Source organism: Octopus bimaculoides, chromosome 23 (assembly GCF_046866305.1).
Source record: "Octopus bimaculoides isolate indiv1 chromosome 23, ASM4686630v1, whole genome shotgun sequence".
NCBI classification, from domain to species: domain Eukaryota; kingdom Metazoa; phylum Mollusca; class Cephalopoda; order Octopoda; family Octopodidae; genus Octopus; species Octopus bimaculoides.
The window spans coordinates 21,619,860-21,642,930 of NC_142950.1; the positions used below are offsets into that span (position 1 = coordinate 21,619,860).

The 23,071-nt window shown below is 35.1% G+C and overlaps 1 protein-coding gene across 1 annotated transcript; it reads left to right on the forward strand.

Moving 5' to 3' along the window:
- Positions 1-11,579: 11,579 nt before the first annotated feature.
- On the forward strand, positions 11,580-19,695 carry LOC106882914 (uncharacterized). Its single transcript, XM_089340126.1, has one exon. The coding sequence runs from the start codon at positions 14,897-14,899 to the stop codon at positions 16,082-16,084; it is 1,188 nt and encodes a 395-aa protein (XP_089196252.1). The 5' UTR covers positions 11,580-14,896; the 3' UTR covers positions 16,085-19,695.
- Positions 19,696-23,071: the final 3,376 nt, after the last annotated feature.

A 23,071-nucleotide genomic window follows, 5' to 3' on the forward strand; every position in this document is an offset into this window, starting at 1 on the left:
ATGTACATATGTATACATGTATCGTATATGTTTATATATAATGTGTGTGTGTATGCGTGTATGCGTGCGTGTATTTATATGAATGTATATACATTTATATACTCCTATATAATATAAGAATATATGCGCGCACGTGTAAGCATACATGCAATCACACATACATACATACGTACATACATACATATATACATGCATACATACATACATACATACATACATATATACATACATGCATACATATATACATGCATACATACATACATATAGAGATATGTATATATCTGTTTATACATACGTATGTATTCATATATTTATATACACACACAAAAAAACGTACTTACATATACATCCATACATATACGCACATACAGACACACACGCACACAAACACGCACACGCACATACACACACACACACACACACACACACACACATACGCACACGCGCACAAACAAACATGCTGACGCAAAGTGGAAACATAATGAAGAATGTTTGCTAAACACTTGACACCCTCTGATGGCAAGCCGACGTCTGGCCAGCCACTCAGCCACCCGGCCACCCGGCCACCCGACCTAACGACCGGATCCGCCCTTGGCACACGTCTGTCCACCCGCTCTCTACCCACCTGTTTGACGGCGTACCATTCACTGCCCGTGGCTTTGCGCCGTAATGTTACGTGTTTGTATGTTTATTTATATGTGTATGTGCGTGCTTGTGCTTGTGTGTGTGTGAGTGTGTGTGGGCGCGCGCGTGGGTGTGTGTGAGTGTGTGTGTGTACATGTGTGGACGTGTGTGCGCGTGTGTGTCTATATATGTTAATTTACATATATGTATATGCCTCTCACACATACCCATGTGCATGTATGTATATATACATATACATCTATATATATATGTATGTATGTGTCTATCTATCTGTCTGTCTGTCTGTCTGTCTGTCTGTCTGTCTATATATCTATCTAAACATACACCAGAGGAAGGCAGAGGGAGAGAAAGAAAGAAAGAAAGAGAGAGAGAGATAAGTGTGTACGTATTCATATATATATATATATATATATATATATATATATATATATATAAATGCATATTTATGTGTATGTGTTAATATACATGCATAAAGGTTGTATGTGAATATAATCATGATGCATGTATATATGTGTGTGTATGTGTGTGTGTGTGTGTGTGTGTGCGTGTGTATTCATACATACATACATACAAGTTCAGGTATATACCTGTAATTACTGGGGCCCTGGGATATGTAACACCCTGCCTAAATACGAATCTTGAGAAATTAGGCTTCTCAAGTCCAGAAAGGAGAAGGCTAATTCGAAGACTACAGAACTGTAAAAATCTGTAAAACTTTCCAGAAGTTTATCATTTAGATATATATATGAGCACGTCTAGATATGTAACTATATGCATGAGAAAACATACATAAAACATACAAATCTGCACATACATACATACATACATACATACATACATACAAAAAAAATACTCTGTTGTTGATGTTGAAATTCCAATGAAGGAACCTTGGATCTTGGTTAGAAACCGGTTCTTTCTCTATTGGCAAGAAATCTTGAAATAAACTGAATAATGACATACATACATACATACATACATACATATATATACATGTGCATACATATGTACATGCATGCAGGTATCGATATAAAGGACACAACTAAGTTTCAAAACAGTTGCGACAAATAACACACAGATGCACTCTCACGTACACGCACAAACACACCTATGCACACAAACACAAACGCACACACGCGCGCACGGAACCACACACGCACGCGCGCGAACATGAAAACACACTCGCGCACATGCACACACACACATGTGTTCACGCACACGCACCATCAGCACAAACAATCACATACACACACACACACACACACATTAGACACGAATGACATCGCTTGTTACCAAAGGTTCGAAGTCAAAAATAATAAACAGTAAGAGACAGAGAGAGAGAAAGAGAGAGGAGGGAAAGAGAGAGGGGAGAGAGAGAAGGAGACACAGAGAGAGTGGAGGGAGTGGGGATGAAATTTAACAAAGAAAGCAGGAAAGAAAGAAGGTAAGAAACAAAGTCATCCATGACGCTATGGAGTCGTATTTCTGGCCAGATTTTGATATTTTCTGGAGATAACAGAGAAAACGTGTCGTAACTCCCACACAGACAACGCTTTTGATAACTTTTCCATGATCTTCCTTCCCAGTGGCACCACCGCCTGCCATCTTGTTTTGTCCAAACGACCAACCAACAGACACACAGAAAGACAGACAGACCGCGATTGTGACTACAGCGATGACTACGATGACGCCGATGATGTTGCTGCGCGTGCGCGCGCACACTCACATGTATGTGTGTATATATACACACATACACATACACACACACATACACATACACACACACATATACATACATACATACATACATACATTTATACATGCATACACACACACATATACATACATACATACATACATACATTTATACATGCATACATACATACATACATAAATACATACATACATACATACATTTATACATGCATACATACATACATACATACATACATACAGACATTTATAAATACATACATATATGGCGTGGCTGAGTGGGAAGAAGCTTGCTTCCCAATCACATGGTTCCGGATTCAGTCCCACTACGTGGCACCTTGCGCAAATGTTTTTTTACTATAACCTCGGGCCGACCGGAGCCTTGTGTGTGCATTTGGTAGACGGAAACTGAAAGAAGCCCATCGCGTGTATATATATATTCATGTGTGTGTGTGTGTGTGTCTTTGTGCCTGTGTTTGTACCCCCCCCCCGCCACTATCGCTCGACAACCGATGTTGGTGTGTTTATGTCCCCGAAACCTAGCGGTTCGGCAGAGAGACCGATAGAATAAGTTCAAGGCTTACAAAGACTAAAGGCGGTGCTCCAGCATGGCTGCAATCAAATGACTCAAAACAAGTAAAAGAATACAACAATATAAATGTTCTTTTTTTATCATTCTCCTTTACTAGTTTCAGTCATTTGACTGCGGCCATGCTGGAGCACCGCCTTTAGTCGAGCAAATTGACTCTAGGGCTTATTCTTTGTAAGCCTAGTACTTATTCTATCGGATTTACAATATAGAATTGTGATGTGCACTAACCTTGGACCCTACCAAAAGATTACCTGGAGTTCTTCACTAATCTAAATAATATTGTTAGCCTGCTGTGACAACAGAGAGCCTGGATTGATAATCCCTCGCTATAAGTTACACAAACACACAAACACACACACACACACACACACACACACACACACACACACACACACAATCATACATATACACGATGTGCCTCTTTCAGTTTCCATCTACCAAATCCACTCACAAAACTTTGTCGGCCCGTGGCTGTAGAAGACATTTGCCTTAGGTGCCGCACTCATGCGCATATATATATATGTGTGTGTGTGTGTATACACGTAAATGAATACACAAGTATACACACGTATTTATACGTGTGAATGTATGCATTAGCTTTATTTTTATCAATGTGTAGCAACCCTGAAGCTTGCCCGCTTAATCAGACATGTTAGATAAACGCAGTTGTTTATGAAGCCGAATTGTTACTACACTGCTCCAAGATAACATAACTGAGAAAAAAATTACGTCGGTTTATGCGAAAGGAAGCTCATAAAGTTGCCCCGCAAACTATCAGTCTTCTTTCCGACCAAATTAATGAAAATGAAGCCATTACTTTGGCTAGATATGTATGAGATCTGAAGACCAAATGCACACCACATATAACCAAATGGAGAATCGTGGAGAATATATAAATGGATCAAAGAGATGCAAGTTAGGTGTAACTCAAAGATCGCACATTCTTTTTACATTCCACCACATCACTTAATTCCAGATCCTAAAGTTTTAGTAAATGCTAGCACGTGGACAAGTTTCTTTTGTCGAACTGGAAGACACAGCCTGCTTAGAGAAATAGGACATGTTATATAAAGCAGCCATAATAAAATGCTATATTATATATATATATATATATATATATATATATAAAGCAAAGAGTAGATCTGTGCGAACTATTTATAAGCGCTCTGTGTAGAGAAATAGACCACACATTCATACCAACAGATATCAACAGGTTAGTAAAAAAAAAAAGGGGAACATCTAGATTGAAATGAGAAATTTGCATGTCGTCCATCTACGGAATAGTTTTAGATTTATACAGATAATTTTTGAAGTACGAGTCTACGTGACCAATTCCCTCTGTAGCAACGTTGAAAATCAGAAAAACCACGCCTAATCCGAAGATTAGCTATCAAATGTTCTATCATAATAATTATAACATTCAAGCTTAGCATGTAATAACATCCATGTATATACAATACCATCTATTCCTGCATGTACACATGCATATGTATAGGCATATTATATATATATTATATATATATATGTATAAATATGAATATATAATATATATATATATATATATATATATATATATATATATATATATATATATATATATATATATAGATAGATAGATAGATAGATAGATAGATAGATAGATAGATAGATAGATAGATAGATAGATATAGATATAGATATAGATATAGAAGGATGCATACATACATGCAAACATTTGTAAAAATGGCGAAATGCGCATTTGTGAATTTCACAGTCACTTCTGAGACGATTTCGTATATTGTATTTCTTAACACACAGCGTCTTTAAAGAGATCTTTCTCGAAACTATTACTGCATCTGACCTTCTAGCGATATGCATAAGTTAATATATCTTATAGATAAATGTTACATGCTTACATTTATATATATATATATATATATATATATATATGTGTGTGTGTGTGTGTGTGTGTGTGTGTATGTATATGTATATATATATATATGTATGTATGTATGTGTGTATGTATGTATGTATGTATGTATACAGCCTTGTCCAAAATTATGGAGCAAGTATGAAAAATGTGAGGATGCACAAATGTTCTTCAAAAAGCGAATTAGAAGCTAAAATTCATGAAGAGTGGCAAAAAATTGACCCAGCCACATCCGCCATCTGAAGAATGCAAAAATGCATGAAAGCGGTTATAAAAACAAAAGAAGGACACATAAAACACTAATCATTGATGGGATAGACTCTAGAGTGTTTATTACACTGTTTTCAATTGTGAAGTAAATGGGTTTCACTCATGTTCTCTATTTTTCCATACCTGCTCCATAATTTTGACCAAGACTGTATATAGATACATATAGAAATGCGTTTGTGTGTGCATGTGTGTGTGTGTATGTGTATCTCTCCATATGCATACATATATATATACATATATATATATTATTTATACATACGCATATATATATACATATATATATATGTGCATACATATATATATATATTTATATATCAGCCCACCATGTGTGCGTGTATATATATATATATATAAATATATGTGTGTGTGTGTGTGTGTGTATAGATACACATATATATATCAGCTTACCCTGTATATATATATATATATGCGTATGTATATGTATATGTATGTTTGTATATGTGTGTGTGTATTTATTTGCATGTATGTATGTATGTATATAAAGTTCACGGGGTTGGCTGAACGTTGTAAAAACTATTATCGGTGGTGGCTGTGGGCGTGGTTAGGATAATTACAGGCATGCGTAGTGGAATTAAATAATGGATGGGATGTCGAAAGTTGTGGCGAATCGGAGGGCGGGATTATGGGCGGTTGTGCACGACGGAAAAAAATATAACAAAAAATTTTTTTTAAATAACGAAAAGAAACAAAAGAAAAGCTTGTTGAACAGAGACAATGTCGGGTGTGTGTGAATTTAGCCGTAAGATGTTTGTGGCGACACCTGAGACAATAACCAGGACGTAAAACATAATGATAATAATAATTTCAAATTTTGGCACAAGGCCAGCAAGTTCGGGGGAACGGGATAAGTCGATTAGATCGACCCCAGTGCTTAACTGGTACTTATTTTATCGACCTTGGGAAGATTAAAGGCAAAGTCGACCTCGGTGGAATTTGAACTCAACGTAAAGACGACCGATATGCCGCTAAGCATTTCGACCGGTGTGCTACCGATTCTGCCAGCTCGCGGCCTTTAATAATACTAATAATCCTTTCTATGAAAGGAGCAAGGCCTGAGATTTTGGAAGAAGGGACGAGTCGATTACATCGACCCCAGTGTTTCACTGCTACTTAATTGATCGACCCCGAAATGACCTCGGCTGAATTTGAACTCAGAACAAAAAGATGGACGAAATACTGCTAAGCATTTAGTCTGGTGTGCTAACGATTCTTATTTCTTTATTGCCCACAAGGGGCTAAACATAGAGGGGACAAACAAGGACAGACAAATGGATTAAGTCGATTACATCGACCCCCAGCGTAACTGGTACTTAATTTATCGACCCCGAAAGGATGAAAGGCACAGTCGACCTCGGCGGAATTTGAACACAGAACGTAACGGCAGACGTCCATCATTTTGCCCGGTGTGCTAACGATTCTGATAGTTCGCCGCCTGACAACACCAATAATGATAATAACAATAGAAATAATAATTGTCGTCCGATGTTAGGAATTTCCTTTTCCAACAGTCTAATCTGTTCTGTGTATATGAACAATAATAAGAAGAATTACGACAATAATAGTTGTAATGACAAGGGATGGCAGGCGATAATTTTTGGTCGCTGGAGTAATTGGTACGTTTTAGTAAAGAGCTTAAAACAACAGTAAAAGGCCTTGTTCCGGCCAGTGTAATCGAGTCGCGCCAAGCACGTGTCGTGGTCACGTGTCGTCTTTGTTATGGTTTGTAATTTTGTAATCACGACATTAGTTTGAAAGCCTGTTATTTATAGTTGTTTTTTTGTTGTTATTGTTGCTTTTGCTATATGCCAGAACGGTCTATATCCTATGATATAGATCTATGACGAGACACAGGTCTATGATGAGCAGATCTATGATGTGACACATTCCGGATCAAGCTGGAATGTGTCTCATCAATGTACCATTGTAATACATATACAGTATATAAGAAGAAAATGGAGAGGTTTAATAGATAAGCATCCCTTTTAAAATGTATCTACATCCTCAAAATAACACATATATATATATATATATCGCCCAAAACCACTCCCAAATTATTACTGCTACTAATTCCTTCTACAACGTTAAGCGACACACATACACACACAAACACACACACACACTAATAAATAAACAGCCAAACCACACACACACACACACACACACACACATACGCACATACACGTTCTGTTATTACACACACACACACGGACCCGCGCGCACGCACACATACTTACCTCCCTCTCTTGCACTCTCCTTCCGGTCATTCCACAATGTATCCTCGTGGATATCGTTGGCGATTTTTTCTTCCTCCGTCTTCCCTTCTTTGGACTGTCCTATGTTTCCGACGAAGCGCTCCGCTCGAAACGTCAAATTCTCTTTCTTTCCTTTCCTGAGCGTCCAGTAACACAATATCTGTATCACGTCCTCGCGTTGTTTTTTTTTTTGTTGTTTTTTGTCGTTTTTCTTTTTTGAACTTATATATGTATGTATGTATGTATGTATGTATGTATGTAAGTATATATATATATGTGCGTGTGTATGTGTGTGTTTGTGCGTGCGTGTTTGTGTGGGTATGTGTGTGTGTATCTTTTACCTTTTATTTGTTTCAGTCATTAGATTGCGGCCATGCTGGGGCAACTCCTTGGGGGTATTTTAGTCGAACTAATCGACCCCAGTACTTATTTTCTTTTTAAACCTGACACTTATTCTATCAGTCTCTTTTGTCGAATTGCTGAGTTACGTGGATGCAATCACACCAACACCGGTTCTCAAGCGATGATGGGGTGCAAACACACACACAGACACATTTATATGAACGACGTGCTTCTTTCCTATTAACCGCTTATCCCTTATAAATTGTTATTTTTCTTGTACTTCAATACATATTTTTCAGTTACTTAAGTCTACGTGAAATGGTTATTCTATATCCATATAAACGTATAAATATTTGTGTATGTGTATATATGCCTATATACACATATATAAATGTGTGTGTGTATCTGTATGCATCTTCACTTTTTTCTGATTCATGGCTTAAAATTAATAGATAGCATGTATATCTTTCAAGTTATTCCGTAAGTAAACGCGCTGAGCAGTCTTTATAGAAACCACCTAATAAGTAATTAATTAAGTACATGAATGAATATTAAACTAATTCTATGTAATCTTTCCTTTTTTAATGTTTATAATGGATATACACACCCCTTTTACCTATTTTAGTTACGATATAATTTTTGAAATTCTTAAATTTTATTTTTATACAACATAACAATATTGTTTATAAGCAATTACCCATAGTGCCCCCAAATAAAATTTCCTCTGTATTAGCATCTTAGGTTTCTTAGCGTCTCGTCCCTTTAACTGGTAATTAACATCATGATTTAAAGTTTACTCTTATCCTGCCTCTTTTTTTATAGACAACCTCTTTTATTATAGACAGCCTCTTTTTTATAGTCAGTACATCTGACTACTCCTAATGCCTTATTTCCTCCCTGAGGAAAAGGGATACATATGATAACATTTATAACCATAACTAGCCATGAGCTGTCAACTCACTCTTGTCCTTTATTCAAAATAGACACAGTCTTCTAGTCTTAGATTTAGTAGTTGATTAAGAGATAAATGAATTAGAAATGAATTACAATCCCTTACAATACTATGATCTCATTAGGCTTCGTGCGATTCTTGGAAGTGTAGTCTATTCTTAGCTACAATAGCGACAACATGAATGTCTTCCATCTTCTTGCTCTCTTAAAATATTTGAGAAAAATTATATGAATGTGTACTACTTGTTAAAATTCTATTTATTTATTTGTGCAGCTGAAGATGGCACTGCATTTAAATTGAATGTAATGATTGCAATGTTTAATTAAATTGAGCCGCTTGAAACGGTCGTACTGCATCACTATTTGATATCCTGCTACTTATTTTGATTATATATATATATCGTAGATTTATAAACACGGCTAATTTCTGAAGAGTGAAAAAAAATGACAACGTTAATCGATTTTCGAATCTTATTGGATTCTCATCAGAGGCACCTACCTCAATCTCACCAATCCCAGAGAAACAAGCTAACATTATGTTTATATACTCAACAATTTCAGCAGCCACAGGAAACTGGGGCTACTAATTTGCATACCGTAAGCCGTAAGTGTGAACAATTTACTTCACATCCAGTTCCTGTGGAAGGAACTGACTTCTTACAAACGTACAAAGTTCCATCGTTGAAGTGTTATAACAAATACAATGCCACATTTTGAACTTGAAGAAAGTTTTGCATATCTTTACCATTCCACTTACAAATTATATTTACAATGTACGTTGTAAGCTGGCTGATTTCTTTTTCTGAAAACCGAAGCTTATCCTAACTGTCTTTTAGGCATTTACTCACAAAACCAAGTGCCCACCTTTTATAATTAGCATAAATGTAAATTTATAATCTGGGTATAGAATCTTGAGGCTTCAGAGCTGTTATCCATAGTTATTTTCTTTCACCTTGATTTTCAAAGAGATATTCACATCGGCTGACCTCTCTGACGGTAGATACTTTTTTCTTTTTTTATGCAACCTACATGATGTCAAGGTTGTGAAGGAAAGTATCTTGTTTTAACCTCCATTCTTTAAAATTAAAGGGTTTGCAGATTTTTATAGTCCCGGATATTGTGATCATTTGTAGCATATGGATTAAGGATTTGAATTTTCTCCCACAAGAACCCAACTTTGCTCAAGACGGGTTAGTCTGCATCTTGTTGTTCGAATGATAATAGGTATGAAGCCGAAAGTGTATCTTGGGTGCTGGATATGCAAACTCCTTATCAATGGTCCATAAATGTTTTCTTTCTCTTGTATTTTTCTCACGACATTGGTGTCTATGTATGTACAAGCGTAAAGTTCAAATTTACAGTAAACGGGAGACGAACGCAGGTGAAGGAACAATAAGCAGGTGTATTAGTTTGACGCTCGGGAAGAATGGAAAAGTCTTTGACGTTTCGAGCTTACGCTCTTCGACAGAATGAATTGAAAGGCAAAAAATGGAGAGAGAACGAAAAAAAAAAAGGAAGAAAACGGAGAAAGAAAAACATATGTAGAGATTAATCATTTAACATGATGAAATTATATATGTATATACGTGTTTCTTTGTGCATGTATTTGCCCCATCACCATCGCTTGACAACCGATGTTGGTGTGTCTAACCGGTATTGGTGTGTTTATGTCACTATGATTTAGCGATTCGGCGAAAGAGACTGATAGAATAAGTACCAGGCTTTAACAATAAGTACTGCGGTTAATTTGTTCGACTAAACCAGAGGTTCTCAACCGGGGCCCACAGAAGCTTTAAGGTGGTCCACGAGTAAAAGATTGTAATTTGTGGGTCCCTATATAAATTTTGTTTACTAGGAGAGGTACCCCTGTATTAATTGAAATTTTCACGATTTGTATTTGGAATTTATGTTAAGAATATAAGGAAATTGTTTCGTTGTTAGTTTTTACTAACCTACAAACATATTTGATTTCAAAAATTTACATGAGCACATATGGGGCTCCACAGATGATGAGATAGTTCTCAGGTGGGGGGGGGGGGGGGGTCCACAAGCAAAATGAGGTTGGGAACCCCTGAACTAAACCCTTCAAGGTTTAGTCGAACATATCGCCACAACACAAGGCCCGAAACATGTAAAAGGTATGTATGTATATGTATGTATGTATGTATGTAGGTAGGTATGTATGTATGTATGTATGTATGGGTGTGTGTGCATGTATGTATGTGCGCATATATGTACATATGTATATATATATATATTTTTTCTTTTACTTGTTTCAGTCAAATGACTGCAGCCATGCTGGAGCACCGCCTTAGATACACACACACACACACACACATATGTATGTATGTATGTATGTATGTGTGTGTGTGTGTGTACATATCTCCAATGTTACCGAGACGCAGCTAGCTGTTGTAGGGGTGGTTTATTTCGAAATGGGAGGAGGCGGGGGTGACTGTTATTTGTGGAAACATCTCCACTTAGAGGGGATGGGTGGAGCGAATCAATGGGAGAGCAAGAGAGACAGAGGAAGAGGGAGAGAGAAAGAGAGGAAGGCGAGTGCTTGCATGTGTGGAGAAAAGTGGTTGCGAGTGTCAAGCCCTTGTCAGTCAGTCGTATGATGGTCGTGGCGGCGAGAGAGAGAAGGCGTGAGTAATGAATGAGAAGGAAAGCAGAGCGGATAAGAGAGAGGAAGAGGCGGGAGGGAGGGAGAATGAAATATAAAGGGAAAGCAAGAGAGAGAGAGAAGAAGAAGAAGAGAGTGTCGGTGTGTAGTGAATTGTAGAAATGCAGAGGCTAGGAAAATAAAAGGAGTGGGTTTAGTCACTGTGCTAGAAAGTAACAAGGTTAACAGAGAAAGTAATGGTGGGCAATAGAGAGGGAGGAAGAGAGACAGACAGAGGATGAAGGTGGAAAGCAGAGAGAGAACGCGAAGGGTGGTGGGAGAGAAGTGGGGAGGAGTAAGGGGGGTGCTGGGAGGGCCTCGGATAAAGCTGGGAGGGCGGACGAAGGTGTGAAACGTGACGGTGCGCATGTGTGTAAGTGTTAATAAGGCGCCCGTTCCGTGGGTCGAGCGCTGCAGTTGGTTCCGGCTATGAAGAGGACGCGTTCTGGCACACTTTTGGCATTCCACCGGAGATGAACGAAGCTGCTTTTGGACACGAGGACTGACAATTATTTACGCCTACATATACATACATACGGATATACAGATATATAGCACACAAACACACATACACATATATATATATAGATAGATGTAGATATATATTACGTTCGCACGTGCACACAAAAGCGTACACAAACACACCCATACGCACATACATACATGATTAAAAACAAAATAAATATAAAAACGAAAAAGGCAAAAGAAAGGATTGAAAAAGAAAAAGATTCTTTTTTTCTAAAAAAAAGCAGAAAGAAAAGAAAAGAAGGAGAAAAAAGAAAAATATATAAAGACAACTGGGCAACAACATTTTATTTTAAAAAAACGTTTATTTCGAGTTTTTCAACATCATTTTAACAACTTTTCTACATTTTTAATATATTTTTATATCGTTTTTACCTTTTTTACTTCATCGTTTATATATTTTTCTACATATTTTTTTTTTAATTCATCTTTTGTACACTTAATTATTTTCATTTGTCTAAATCTTAAAGCGGCATTTTTTCGAATTATTCTCTGCTGTTTCGAATACTGTTTGGGTACGACGGCTTCAAATGTTTTAGCAATATATCCTTTGAAAAGTGCCAGAAAACTAAGTCTTCAAATTCTTCCCAAGCAAAATATAATTCTCTCCCTCTCTTTCTCTTTCTCTCTATTTCTCTCTCTTCTCCTCTCTCTCTCCCTCTCTTTCTCTTTCTCTCTATTTCTCTCTCTTCTCCTTACTCTCTCTTTCTCCCTCTATAACACAAATTACACAAAACAAAATATTTTTCTTTATGGCCAATTAAACCTAATTAGGATTTAATTAGCTATTGTTATTTTTCATACAATCTTAATTACATCTTAATCACGACGAACAGATGAAAGAAAAGCGAAAACAAACTTACTTCCAGATTGAGACAGCAAGATATCGGGTTCGATTCTCGATTGAAATCAAATCACTTCAATTACGACACATTATTATTATTATTATTATTATCATTATTATTATTATCGATATCATTAGTTGTATTAGTATTCTAATCCATCTATATATTCAGTATTTATATTTATTGATTTATTTTTCACAGAAAACTATTAATTAAACTCGAAAAGAAAGAAGAAAAAATTTAAAGAAAATCAATTTCAAAAAGGGAGAAAAAAAATCATATTTCATATATTAAAATATAAAGAAATCAATTTGATAAATCGGGAGTTTATCAAATTGTTGAAGGACAGAAGGAAAACAGAAAGAAGAACAACATAACAAAGAAAGAAAGAAAAAAGAAAGAAAGAAAAAAGAAAGAAAGAAAAAAGAAAAAAAGAAAGAAGAAAAGAAGAAATAAAACGTTTTATTTCGAACAATCATTATAAGGATCGGTTTATATGGGCCTTCATCGATCGGATCTACACTCACTGGAGTTTCACTCACTTGATCTTCCCTCACTGGAGTGTCACTCACTGGATTTTCTTTACTTCTCATCACTAGACCTTCCTGCATTGGAACCGTCATTCATTCGTTTTTCACTCATCGGACCTCAACTCACTGGTGTTTCACTCATTTTGGTCCAATAGACCTACGAACTTGCATTCACAGGACTTTCACACGTTCGAGTTTCACCTCGTTGGATAGCTTCATTCTCTGGATTTCCGTTCGTTAGATGTTGCCTTAATCTAAAGGATTCAACTGTGTAACCACACACACACACACACGATACGTGTCATTGGATTTCTTTCATCATTAACGTACTATCATCAGTATTATCGCCTTGTGCTGAAGACTGGGTTTTGGATCTGTATATGCCATATCCTTGGCAACGCTGTCCATCCATCTGGTAATACCTTCGGGTCAACTTTCATTATTTTGTTTGCTCTATTTTTTTTGTTTTTTATTCATTGTACCTGAATATTGAAACTAATTCAAAGAAGTAAATTTATACATTAATTTACATTTATTCTTACACATGATATAATATGATATATATATATGATATAATAATAATAGTATATATATAATATGATATAATGATAATATATATATAATATGATATAATATAATATATGATGTCATATTTTATATAGATAGATAGAGGGAGAGAGAGATTACGTGTGTGTGTGTATTTTTGTATGCGTAGTTTTATCAAAATTAAAGAAGTCAATACATTGGCTTCTTTGTGATTTAAAATTTTCAAAAATAACAATAAACTAATTAACAAACAAAAACTCTAATTTAAAAACAATAATTCATTTATTTATTCATTCATAAGCTCATAACCGTATTTACTTCAGACAAAACAAATTAAATTCTTCAAATATATTTTCATCGCTTCATTCTTCGTAGGTTAAAAAAAAAAAAAAAAATTTTCTATTCTTTATACTATACAGAAAGGAAAAAAACAATTTGAACAAAAGTATATTTTCAAAAATTCGCAACCTGTCCACCTATCCATCCCTATTGTTCAAAATGGTTTTATTCCATTTCAGAACATATATTTTTTATATATTTATATAATTCCTCGATGTTTTCCTTTTATATTTTTTAAGGTGACGAAATATATTATCAAATCTATGTGTGTTAATATTCATTTACGTACACATTTAACATAGATTATATATATTTTTATTTATATATACATACTTATATTTTTATATAACTGTGCTTTTATATATGTATGCATATACATGCATTTACTGTACTCTTTTGTGAATACAAACGGGGAGAAGAGTACTCAGAAAAATATCCAACTGGCGGAGCATTCACTTCATTCATCCTTTTGTCTCCTGAACGAATGCATGAAGTCCAAGAACTCTGAGTAGTGACTGAGTGAAACATCATTTGCTTGTAAAGACACACACACGAAGGCGGAAAAATAAAACCAATAACATACATGCATACATAAATACTTATATACAGTTATACATACATATATGCAAACATTCATATATACATATTTGTGTATGAAATTTGCAGCGTCATTTCTTATATATACGAATATTGTATCATGTTTGCCTTCCATAGATTTCTTTAAAAAAAATAATTAAAACTATAAACAAACAAAATGAAATTCCATGCTTTTTCACAAAACTGTTATAATTCTTCATATCATGAAGTAGAAGAAGAAGAAATCATGTGCGAAGCAAACGATATTCCGCGAGATTACACGTGGTTAGAACTCAAAGAATCGGATAGCTTTTGGGGAGAGAACCTCGATATGGTTGCCTGCTTTTGCAACTGCCAAGATATCTGTTCTGGTGACTGCAACAAATACAACGAAATTTATTGCACAAATGATTACGACAACAATAACAACAACAATGATAACGTTAACAACAGCAACTGCAAAAATACCAATAAATTTATCACGAATAGTTCTGAAGACAGTGTGTCAATAGAACTTAATGGAAGCAACAGAATTAGTCATCATGCTTTGACGACAATGTCTAAAGGACATTCTACTCCGAGTGATGCGTTTAACTCGGTGTTATTGGAAAAAAATTATCCGGTCTTTTTTTATAAGAAATCTTCCCCGGTTAAATGGGGATCAGAAAGTACGGTTTCTCCTGGTAAACCATCGTCTGTCGACCAATCAAAGGTTACAGCGAATACGCAACCTCAACGAGTTCGTCACATCAAACAACGATTTCAGCAACATCACTGCAGCCATTGCCCAAAAAACGTTGAAACTATAACCACAGCAGCAAAAACAACAGTAACAACAACTACAGCAGCAACGACAACAATAACAACAACAGCAGCAGCAGCGACGACGACGACGACGACTGCAGCAAAGGCAACAGCATTAACACCTAAACGCCAATCTTCAGTTCTTCCAAAGACGTATGCTTCGGATGAAGCTAACATTGTTGAAAATAGGCTCGTCAAGGATGTTACGCGTACAAATTCATCGTCGCTGATCAAGACCGGAACTACATGTGTGAGTAAACGGAAGTATGTAAGTATAGTGCCAAACAATACCGTACCGATGAAATCTGGTGCCAGTGACGAGAAACTAGTTAAGTCTTGCAATTCTTCCGGAGACAACGAAACATTTGAGGGAGGAAAAGACGTGTTGAAAAAGCGTAGAATCGCGGCCAACGCTCGTGAACGACGGCGCATGAGCAGTTTGAATGTGGCTTTCGACAACCTGCGAGCTGTGGTACCGGCTCACGGGAAAATGTCCAAGTATGATACGTTGCAATTGGCGCAGGTTTACATAATGAAACTTCGCGAAATTCTTGAAGTGTGAAAAAAAATTGTCAGCTAAAAACGGTAAGGAATACGAAAACAGCAGCAAGAACAATAGCACCAACAGCAGCAACAACATCAGCAACAGCGGAAGGTAAGTTGCATGAAGTGACTGTTAACTAAAGTATATTTATCACCATGCCCATCACACTGACATTGGATTGGCAGTGAGACTAACAGCAATAACAACAAAACTCACTGATGGAAAGAAAGAAGGAAAGAAAGAAAGAAGGAAAGAAAGAAAGAAGGAAAGAAAGAAAGAAAGAAAGAAGGAAAGAAAGAAAGAAAGTATTATACAATATTAATGTGTACAAAAAAATTTGCTTTGTTTTAACGATGAAAGGACGATAAATCAACGGAATCGGTTGACCATCGAGCAAAATACTTCACGGGTATATCCGTATATATTTTTAGTTCAGTTTCTGCCAGAAGTGATTTTCTCCCTTTCATCCTTCCTTGGTCAATAATCTAAAGAACAATCAAGTTACCGAAGAGGCAATCCTCTTAAAAATGTGCGGTCTTGTGCTTATAACAAAAGTTACTATTTTTAAGGATTAAACAAAGACATTCACAAGCAATCATTGACCTTTTGTCACCATATTTCTGTTGAAATAGACTGCCTTTGTTTCGATTGATTTTTGAAAATGAAGAAGAATTTAGTTAAATAACTTTCTCGATATAACACTTGTGTTTGAAAGGAACATATCAGGATGAAATTTTGATGGAAAATTTTTTATTTTGGATCACTTAAACCATTTTGTCATTATATTTCTGTTTGAAAAACACTGCCTTTGTTTCAATGAAGTTTGATAATAATGAACAATTTAGTAAAATAATTTTGTCATTATTAAACTGGAGTTTAAAATCTAAATTAACATGAAATTTTGATGGAAGAAGCTTTTCATTTAGATCGCTTTAACTTTTTTGTTAGCATATTTCTGTTGAAATACGCTGGTTTTGTTTCAATTAATTTTGAAAATAATGACGACTTTAGTCAACGTAAATTCATCGTCATTAGGTTGGTATTTGGAACATAAAGTAACATGAAATTTTGATGGAAGCTCTTTAGATCACTTAAAAACAGGAACTTTGTATCATAGAACCAGAGAATGTTATCAGGTGAATTACAGATCACATGAGACTGATAGTTATATGATATTCAATAAATGCTCAACTGCGTGTATGTCTCCCAGAAACCTCTATAATTCGTCCAAACAGTTCACATATGGAATATGATATATGCGATATGGGATGTGTGCAACCTGACTTAATCTGATATCTAGAGATTCGATTAATTATTCAACATGAAGTTTATCTGATATTCTAACTAATAATGGACTTCAGTGGAATAACCAACGTACTATACTCTGTATAACTCGCAGTGATGATTAATATTCACTTTGGCCTCCTATTCAGCAATGTTGTAAATATTTCAACAGTGACCACATGGTGTACATCAGTCTAAGCTATGATAGTAACTAAAATAACAATGAAGCATTAGCTACATGAAGAGACCATTATCACCAAGCTAACTTTTGTGACACCATGTGAGACAGTTTTTTTCTGCCGCAGTCTGTACATCAGTTTCAATCAAATAATGTTCAACATAAATCGTATCCAATATGAACTAATCTCATATCCTATTCAACGTAGATCTTTGTGGAATGACCAATGTCTTATATCAATTTATATAATTTGCAGTGATAATGGATATTCAATATGGCCTAAGTGTGATAATAAATATACAGGTTGTAGCAACATAAAAAAAACCCCTCCTTTCCGCCATTCTCGATCATTGTTTCAATAATAAGCACATGATGTACCTAAAAAGACAACAAAAAAAAAGATAAAATATTAGCTACATGAAAACACCATTCCTGTCTACCGAACTTCATTACCGCCACATCAATGGCCTTGCAAAATATGGGAGGAGAATTGTCTGTCGCGCCCTGTAAGTTGATCCGGATCGAATGTATCAAAAAAAAAAAAAAAGAAAGAAAAGAAAAAGAAATTACTCGCCGTAATTTCATATTGTAAATGGACTAATCCTAATCTCATACGCTGCTCAACGAGTATTGTCTTGAAACGTGTTATATCCAAACGTGATATATCTTATATAGTTCCTTCAGTGTGATATTTAATATAACAAACTCAACCAAGTATTGAACTTCTCTCATTAAGAGGACAACATTCATCAATGACTTACTTTTGTATTCAACATGACTCGATACAATGATATGCAGCGAGTTCAAATTACAGAGATCCTTTCTCCCCCATACAAATCGATGTGGTATCTAGATTGGACAGTAAACACTCCTCCCCTCCATATAATACTATATACTGATATCTGTCATATCAGATATATTCATCAATTTGATATCCAATTTCAGGGCAGTTATTTAATCCGAAAATGTTATACGGATATAGTTACATCTCTTTATTTTCTACTGAGTTCAAATCTTAACAAAGGTCAATTGTATTTTTCAATTTTCAGAAGATCCATGAAATATAGTACTAGTTATACACCAGGAATGTTATTTATAATAGACTATACTTTCCACTCTCCACCTCCACCGTTAAATCTGTGGCGTTGCACCATTGTTTGAAATCATTAAATTAATATTCAATGTCACTAAGGCAGCGACCTGGCAAAGTCGTTAGCACGCCGGGCAAAATGCTTAGCGGCATTTCGTCCGTCATTGCGTTCTGAGTTCAAATTCTGCCGAGACCGACTTTGCCTTCTATCAGTTCTGTGTTGATAAAATAAGTACCAGTTAAACACTGGAGTCGATGTAATCAACTTACCCCTACCCCGAACTTTCTGGTCTTGTACCAAAATTTGGAATCAATATTCAATGTCATAAGCTAAAGACAACGAGGAAAACAAAGCAACAACAACAATAACAAGAACAGCAAAAAGAAAAAAATACTTGGCTGGATTGACTGTTAAGTATTGTAGAGCTGTCAATATGGCGACGAAGATAACGCTGGATCGAAAGTGAGGCTAACAATAAGAATAACAAAAGTTACGTGAGCTCAGAGGCAGAATAAAAAGGAAGTAAAGATTGATTGAACAACATTCTATCCGTTAAAACAATAAAGAAACAAAATAACATTTTGAGAAGAGTGATAGATTGGCAAAATCGGTTGAGTGTCAAAGAAAATGCGCTACGTTAATTATTATTTTTTTTAACTGCGTCCTTTAAATGTACTCAGTTTAGTATGACAGACTAATCATCACCATCATAATTATCACAGCATATTTCATATCATTAAACTGGACTTTTTGTAGGGTGGGGTAGTTTGTAAAGAGTGAAAAAAACATATCACCCACTTTTGAAAGCTATTTATAAAAAAGTAAAAATTGTTCAACCATTTTTAAATTATATTATTTGTAAAAAGAAAAAAATATAATGATCTGACATTTTTATAAAAAATTTATTATTTGTATAAAGAGAAAATAAATATATGAGCCATTATAAAGTTTATTATTTGTAAAAAAAAAAAAAAAGAACAAGTAATTCAAATTTCACCAAGGTCTCAACTTTGGTGAAGTTCTCAACTTTTATCCTTTCGGAGTCGATAACATAAGGTAAAGTATCAAGAACTGGACCGTTGCTATTAACTTGCCCAACTCCCTTCTAAATTACGTGTCTTGTGGCTACATCAGAAACCATTGTTATTACGATGGCAGCGAACTGGCAGAATCAATAGCACGCTGGGACCAAATGCTAAGCGGTATTTCGTCCGCCTTTACGTTCTGAGTTCAAATTCCGCCGGTGTCGACTTTCGGGATCGATAAAATAAATACCAGTTTAACACTGGGTCGCTGTAATCTACTAGCCACCCCCTACCCCCGCTCCCCCGAACTTGCTGGTCTGGTGCCAAAAATTGAAACCATGATTATTAATAAGGCAGCGAGGTAGCAGAAAAAAACGCTAGGCGGCATTTCTTCCGACTTTACGGTCTGGGTTCCAATGCCGCCACGGTCGATTTGCCTTTCATCCTTTCCGGGAGAATAAAATAAGTGGCACTGGGGTTGAGGCAATCGACCTACCACCTCCCACCAAATTGCTAACCTTGTACCAAACTTTGAAATCATTATCATCTTTATCATCATCATCATCATCATTATCATCATCATCATCATCATCATCATTATTATCATCCTTATTATTATTATTATTATTATTATTATTATTATTATTATTATTATTATTATTATTACGACAGGGAGCTGACAGAATTGTTAGCGCGTCAGCATTTTTTGAGGCTCTTTACGTTCTGAGTTCAAAATCCGCCGAGGTCGACTTTGCTTTACATCCTCTCGTGGTCGAAAAAATAAGTGCCAGTTGAACACTGGAGTTGACATAAACAACTAAACCTTTACACCTAAAATTGCTGACCATGTACAAAAATTTGTAACTATTACCAGTAAAAAAAATAATAAAACACACACATATATCATTCAACTACGGTAGTAGCTGAATAATATTGTTAAGGCCGCAATTTACTCACATGCACCATCTTTCAGAGCTTGTCGCTAATTCAGTTCTTAACCAAATTGAAAACCGTTAACATTTTTGAAGAGGATTGGTCCCTAGCTACATTTTGGCATTAAAAAAATTGAGATTTGATCCAGTAGAAAATGTTTACATCAAAATTTGTAGCAGCATTATAAGGGAGTAAGTAACGCCACCAATCAAGTTTAGATCTAAATAACTTTTATATTTTAAAAGCAAAATGTATTTATCTTAGTTTCAGTGATAGAAGAAAGCATGAAGAGTTTCATAGTTTTGATCCCATGCAACAAAAATGTGTATCAAAAAAGTTGTGAGGTAAAATATCATGAAAAAATAGAAGTAAGGCAAAAAATTGGATTTAAGTATAATTAACGTTTTATTTTAAAAACAAACTATGTTTTAAATAAGCTTAAATGATAGAACTCAATTCGAGGAGTTTCGTGCAATGAAGTTTTAAAAGAAAAGAGTTATAGATGTTTGTTTCTCAAATTTGAGGGTGATAATATAGTTCTATACATTTTTATGAATATAGTGCTATATGTAAATTTTAATATATGCCACCGGCATCATTAAGGTAAGGAAAAAATTATCAACGACACTGCTAATTGACACATTTGACACATTTTTAATTAGCATAATAGTATAGCCTGGAAAAAATATGGATTACATGGAAAAATGCGAGCAAGAAAAATAATATTCTTAAGATAATAAACCTGGAAAATTACAGGACGAGTTATTACACTTGGAAAAGTTCAGGACAACTTATTACATCTGCTAAAGTACAGAACAAGAAAATTTTTACTTAGAATATTGCATCTAAGGATAAAATTTGAATATTAAAAATCATTTGATTTTAATTTACAAAGTAACATTATAATTAAAAAAAAGTACCATCATTTTGTTAAGATATTGACACACTAGAATACTTTAAAAAATGAGTGCCAGATGTATCGATATAGCTAAAGTTTTATGCAAAGTAGAATAGTATATATAGAAGGTAAATTCATTATGTAAAAAATAGGCATTGCGTTAAGACTCAAAATGTGAAGACTTAGCAATAACTGAGGCAACAACTCAAGCAAATTTTACTGTGAATTTGTTGTTATAGGTAGATTTTACTGTAATATATGACTAATCTTTGTATTATTCTATTTATTGTTGTAACTAATTATGTACTACTGTTATTTTTATAACCTATTAACAAATTTCTAATTATTAATCAATAATTAAAAAATGAATTTTTTTTAAGTGAAAAAATATTTTAATAAAGTTATTTTTTTATTTTTCATAGAAGCAACAAGAAATAACAAATAGAAGTAATAATTTGTCATTAAATTTTTAGTCTTAATAAAAGCTAATATTTTCTAAATCTAAATATATATTTGAAATTTTATCCTTAGCTGCGATATTTTAAGTAAAAATTTTCTTGTAACTTAGCGGTTCGGCAAAAGTAACAGGTAGAATAAGTACTGGGTTTACAAAGAGTAAGTCCTGAGGTCGATTCGTTCGACTAAAGGCGATGCTCCAGCATGGCTACAGTCAAATGACTGAAACAAGTAAAAGAATGTATTCTTTTAAGAATAAGAATTTATTATTTAACACACACGCGTGAAATTTGACTGGTGACCGCCGTTACTGCGGCTGCAGCCATCTGTGACAGTTTTCTGAGAGAAATAGGTTTTTAAAGAATAGAAGATGGGGACGAAATTTCTCTCAAGGGGAGAGAATCGCTGAGAGAGAGAGATTTTATTTCTATTTTTTATACGCTTATTTTATTATGCGAGTAAATATTTCTATTTAATTCATTTTTACTTATTATGTTTTGGTTGGCCTTGTAGCTGCAAGTAGATGCAGATAAATTTATTTTGTTCTGATATCGAGTTTAGGTCCGCCATTTTGTAAACTTTATTATTTGTGAAAGGAGAAACTATAAATGAACTATTTAAAAATTTTAAACCCTTAAAACAAATTTGAATTTAGACGTGTTGGCACTTTCTTAAGGATTTTAACTGTAAACTACAATAGAGACCTTGGGCTTATACATCAGTGGTTCTCAATCGGGGTCCATATCAACCCTGGATGTCCACGCAAGCAAAATGGTAAATTGGGTAAAATGGTATTATTTTAAAGGTCCATGATAAAACTTTGCTTTAGATAGCAAGAAAACAGTTAGGTTTCTTTCTCTAATTTTTGACATAGATTAATATGTTTCCGGCAACTGAAACATGTTCTCTCGGGGCCTACCTCTCGGGGCCGTCGAGAGGTAGGCCCCGAAACGGCGTGCATTCTCTAGCTAATAACTCCCATGACCTTGCTAGCATCCGGTATGCGGAGCTTTCAACTGGTTGCACTTACATCTGCAAATTGTTTGCAAACAATCTCACTGGCTAATAGCGATATCAGCGCCTGTTCTGACACTCTTATTCATCGTTGGTGAAGGATGAATCGCTGCTATCTGTAGCAGT

Bases quoted from the DNA above. Each gene is read 5' to 3' on its own strand.
- LOC106882914 (XM_089340126.1), top strand. From the start codon at position 14,897: ATGAAATTCCATGCTTTTTCACAAAACTGTTATAATTCTTCATATCAT.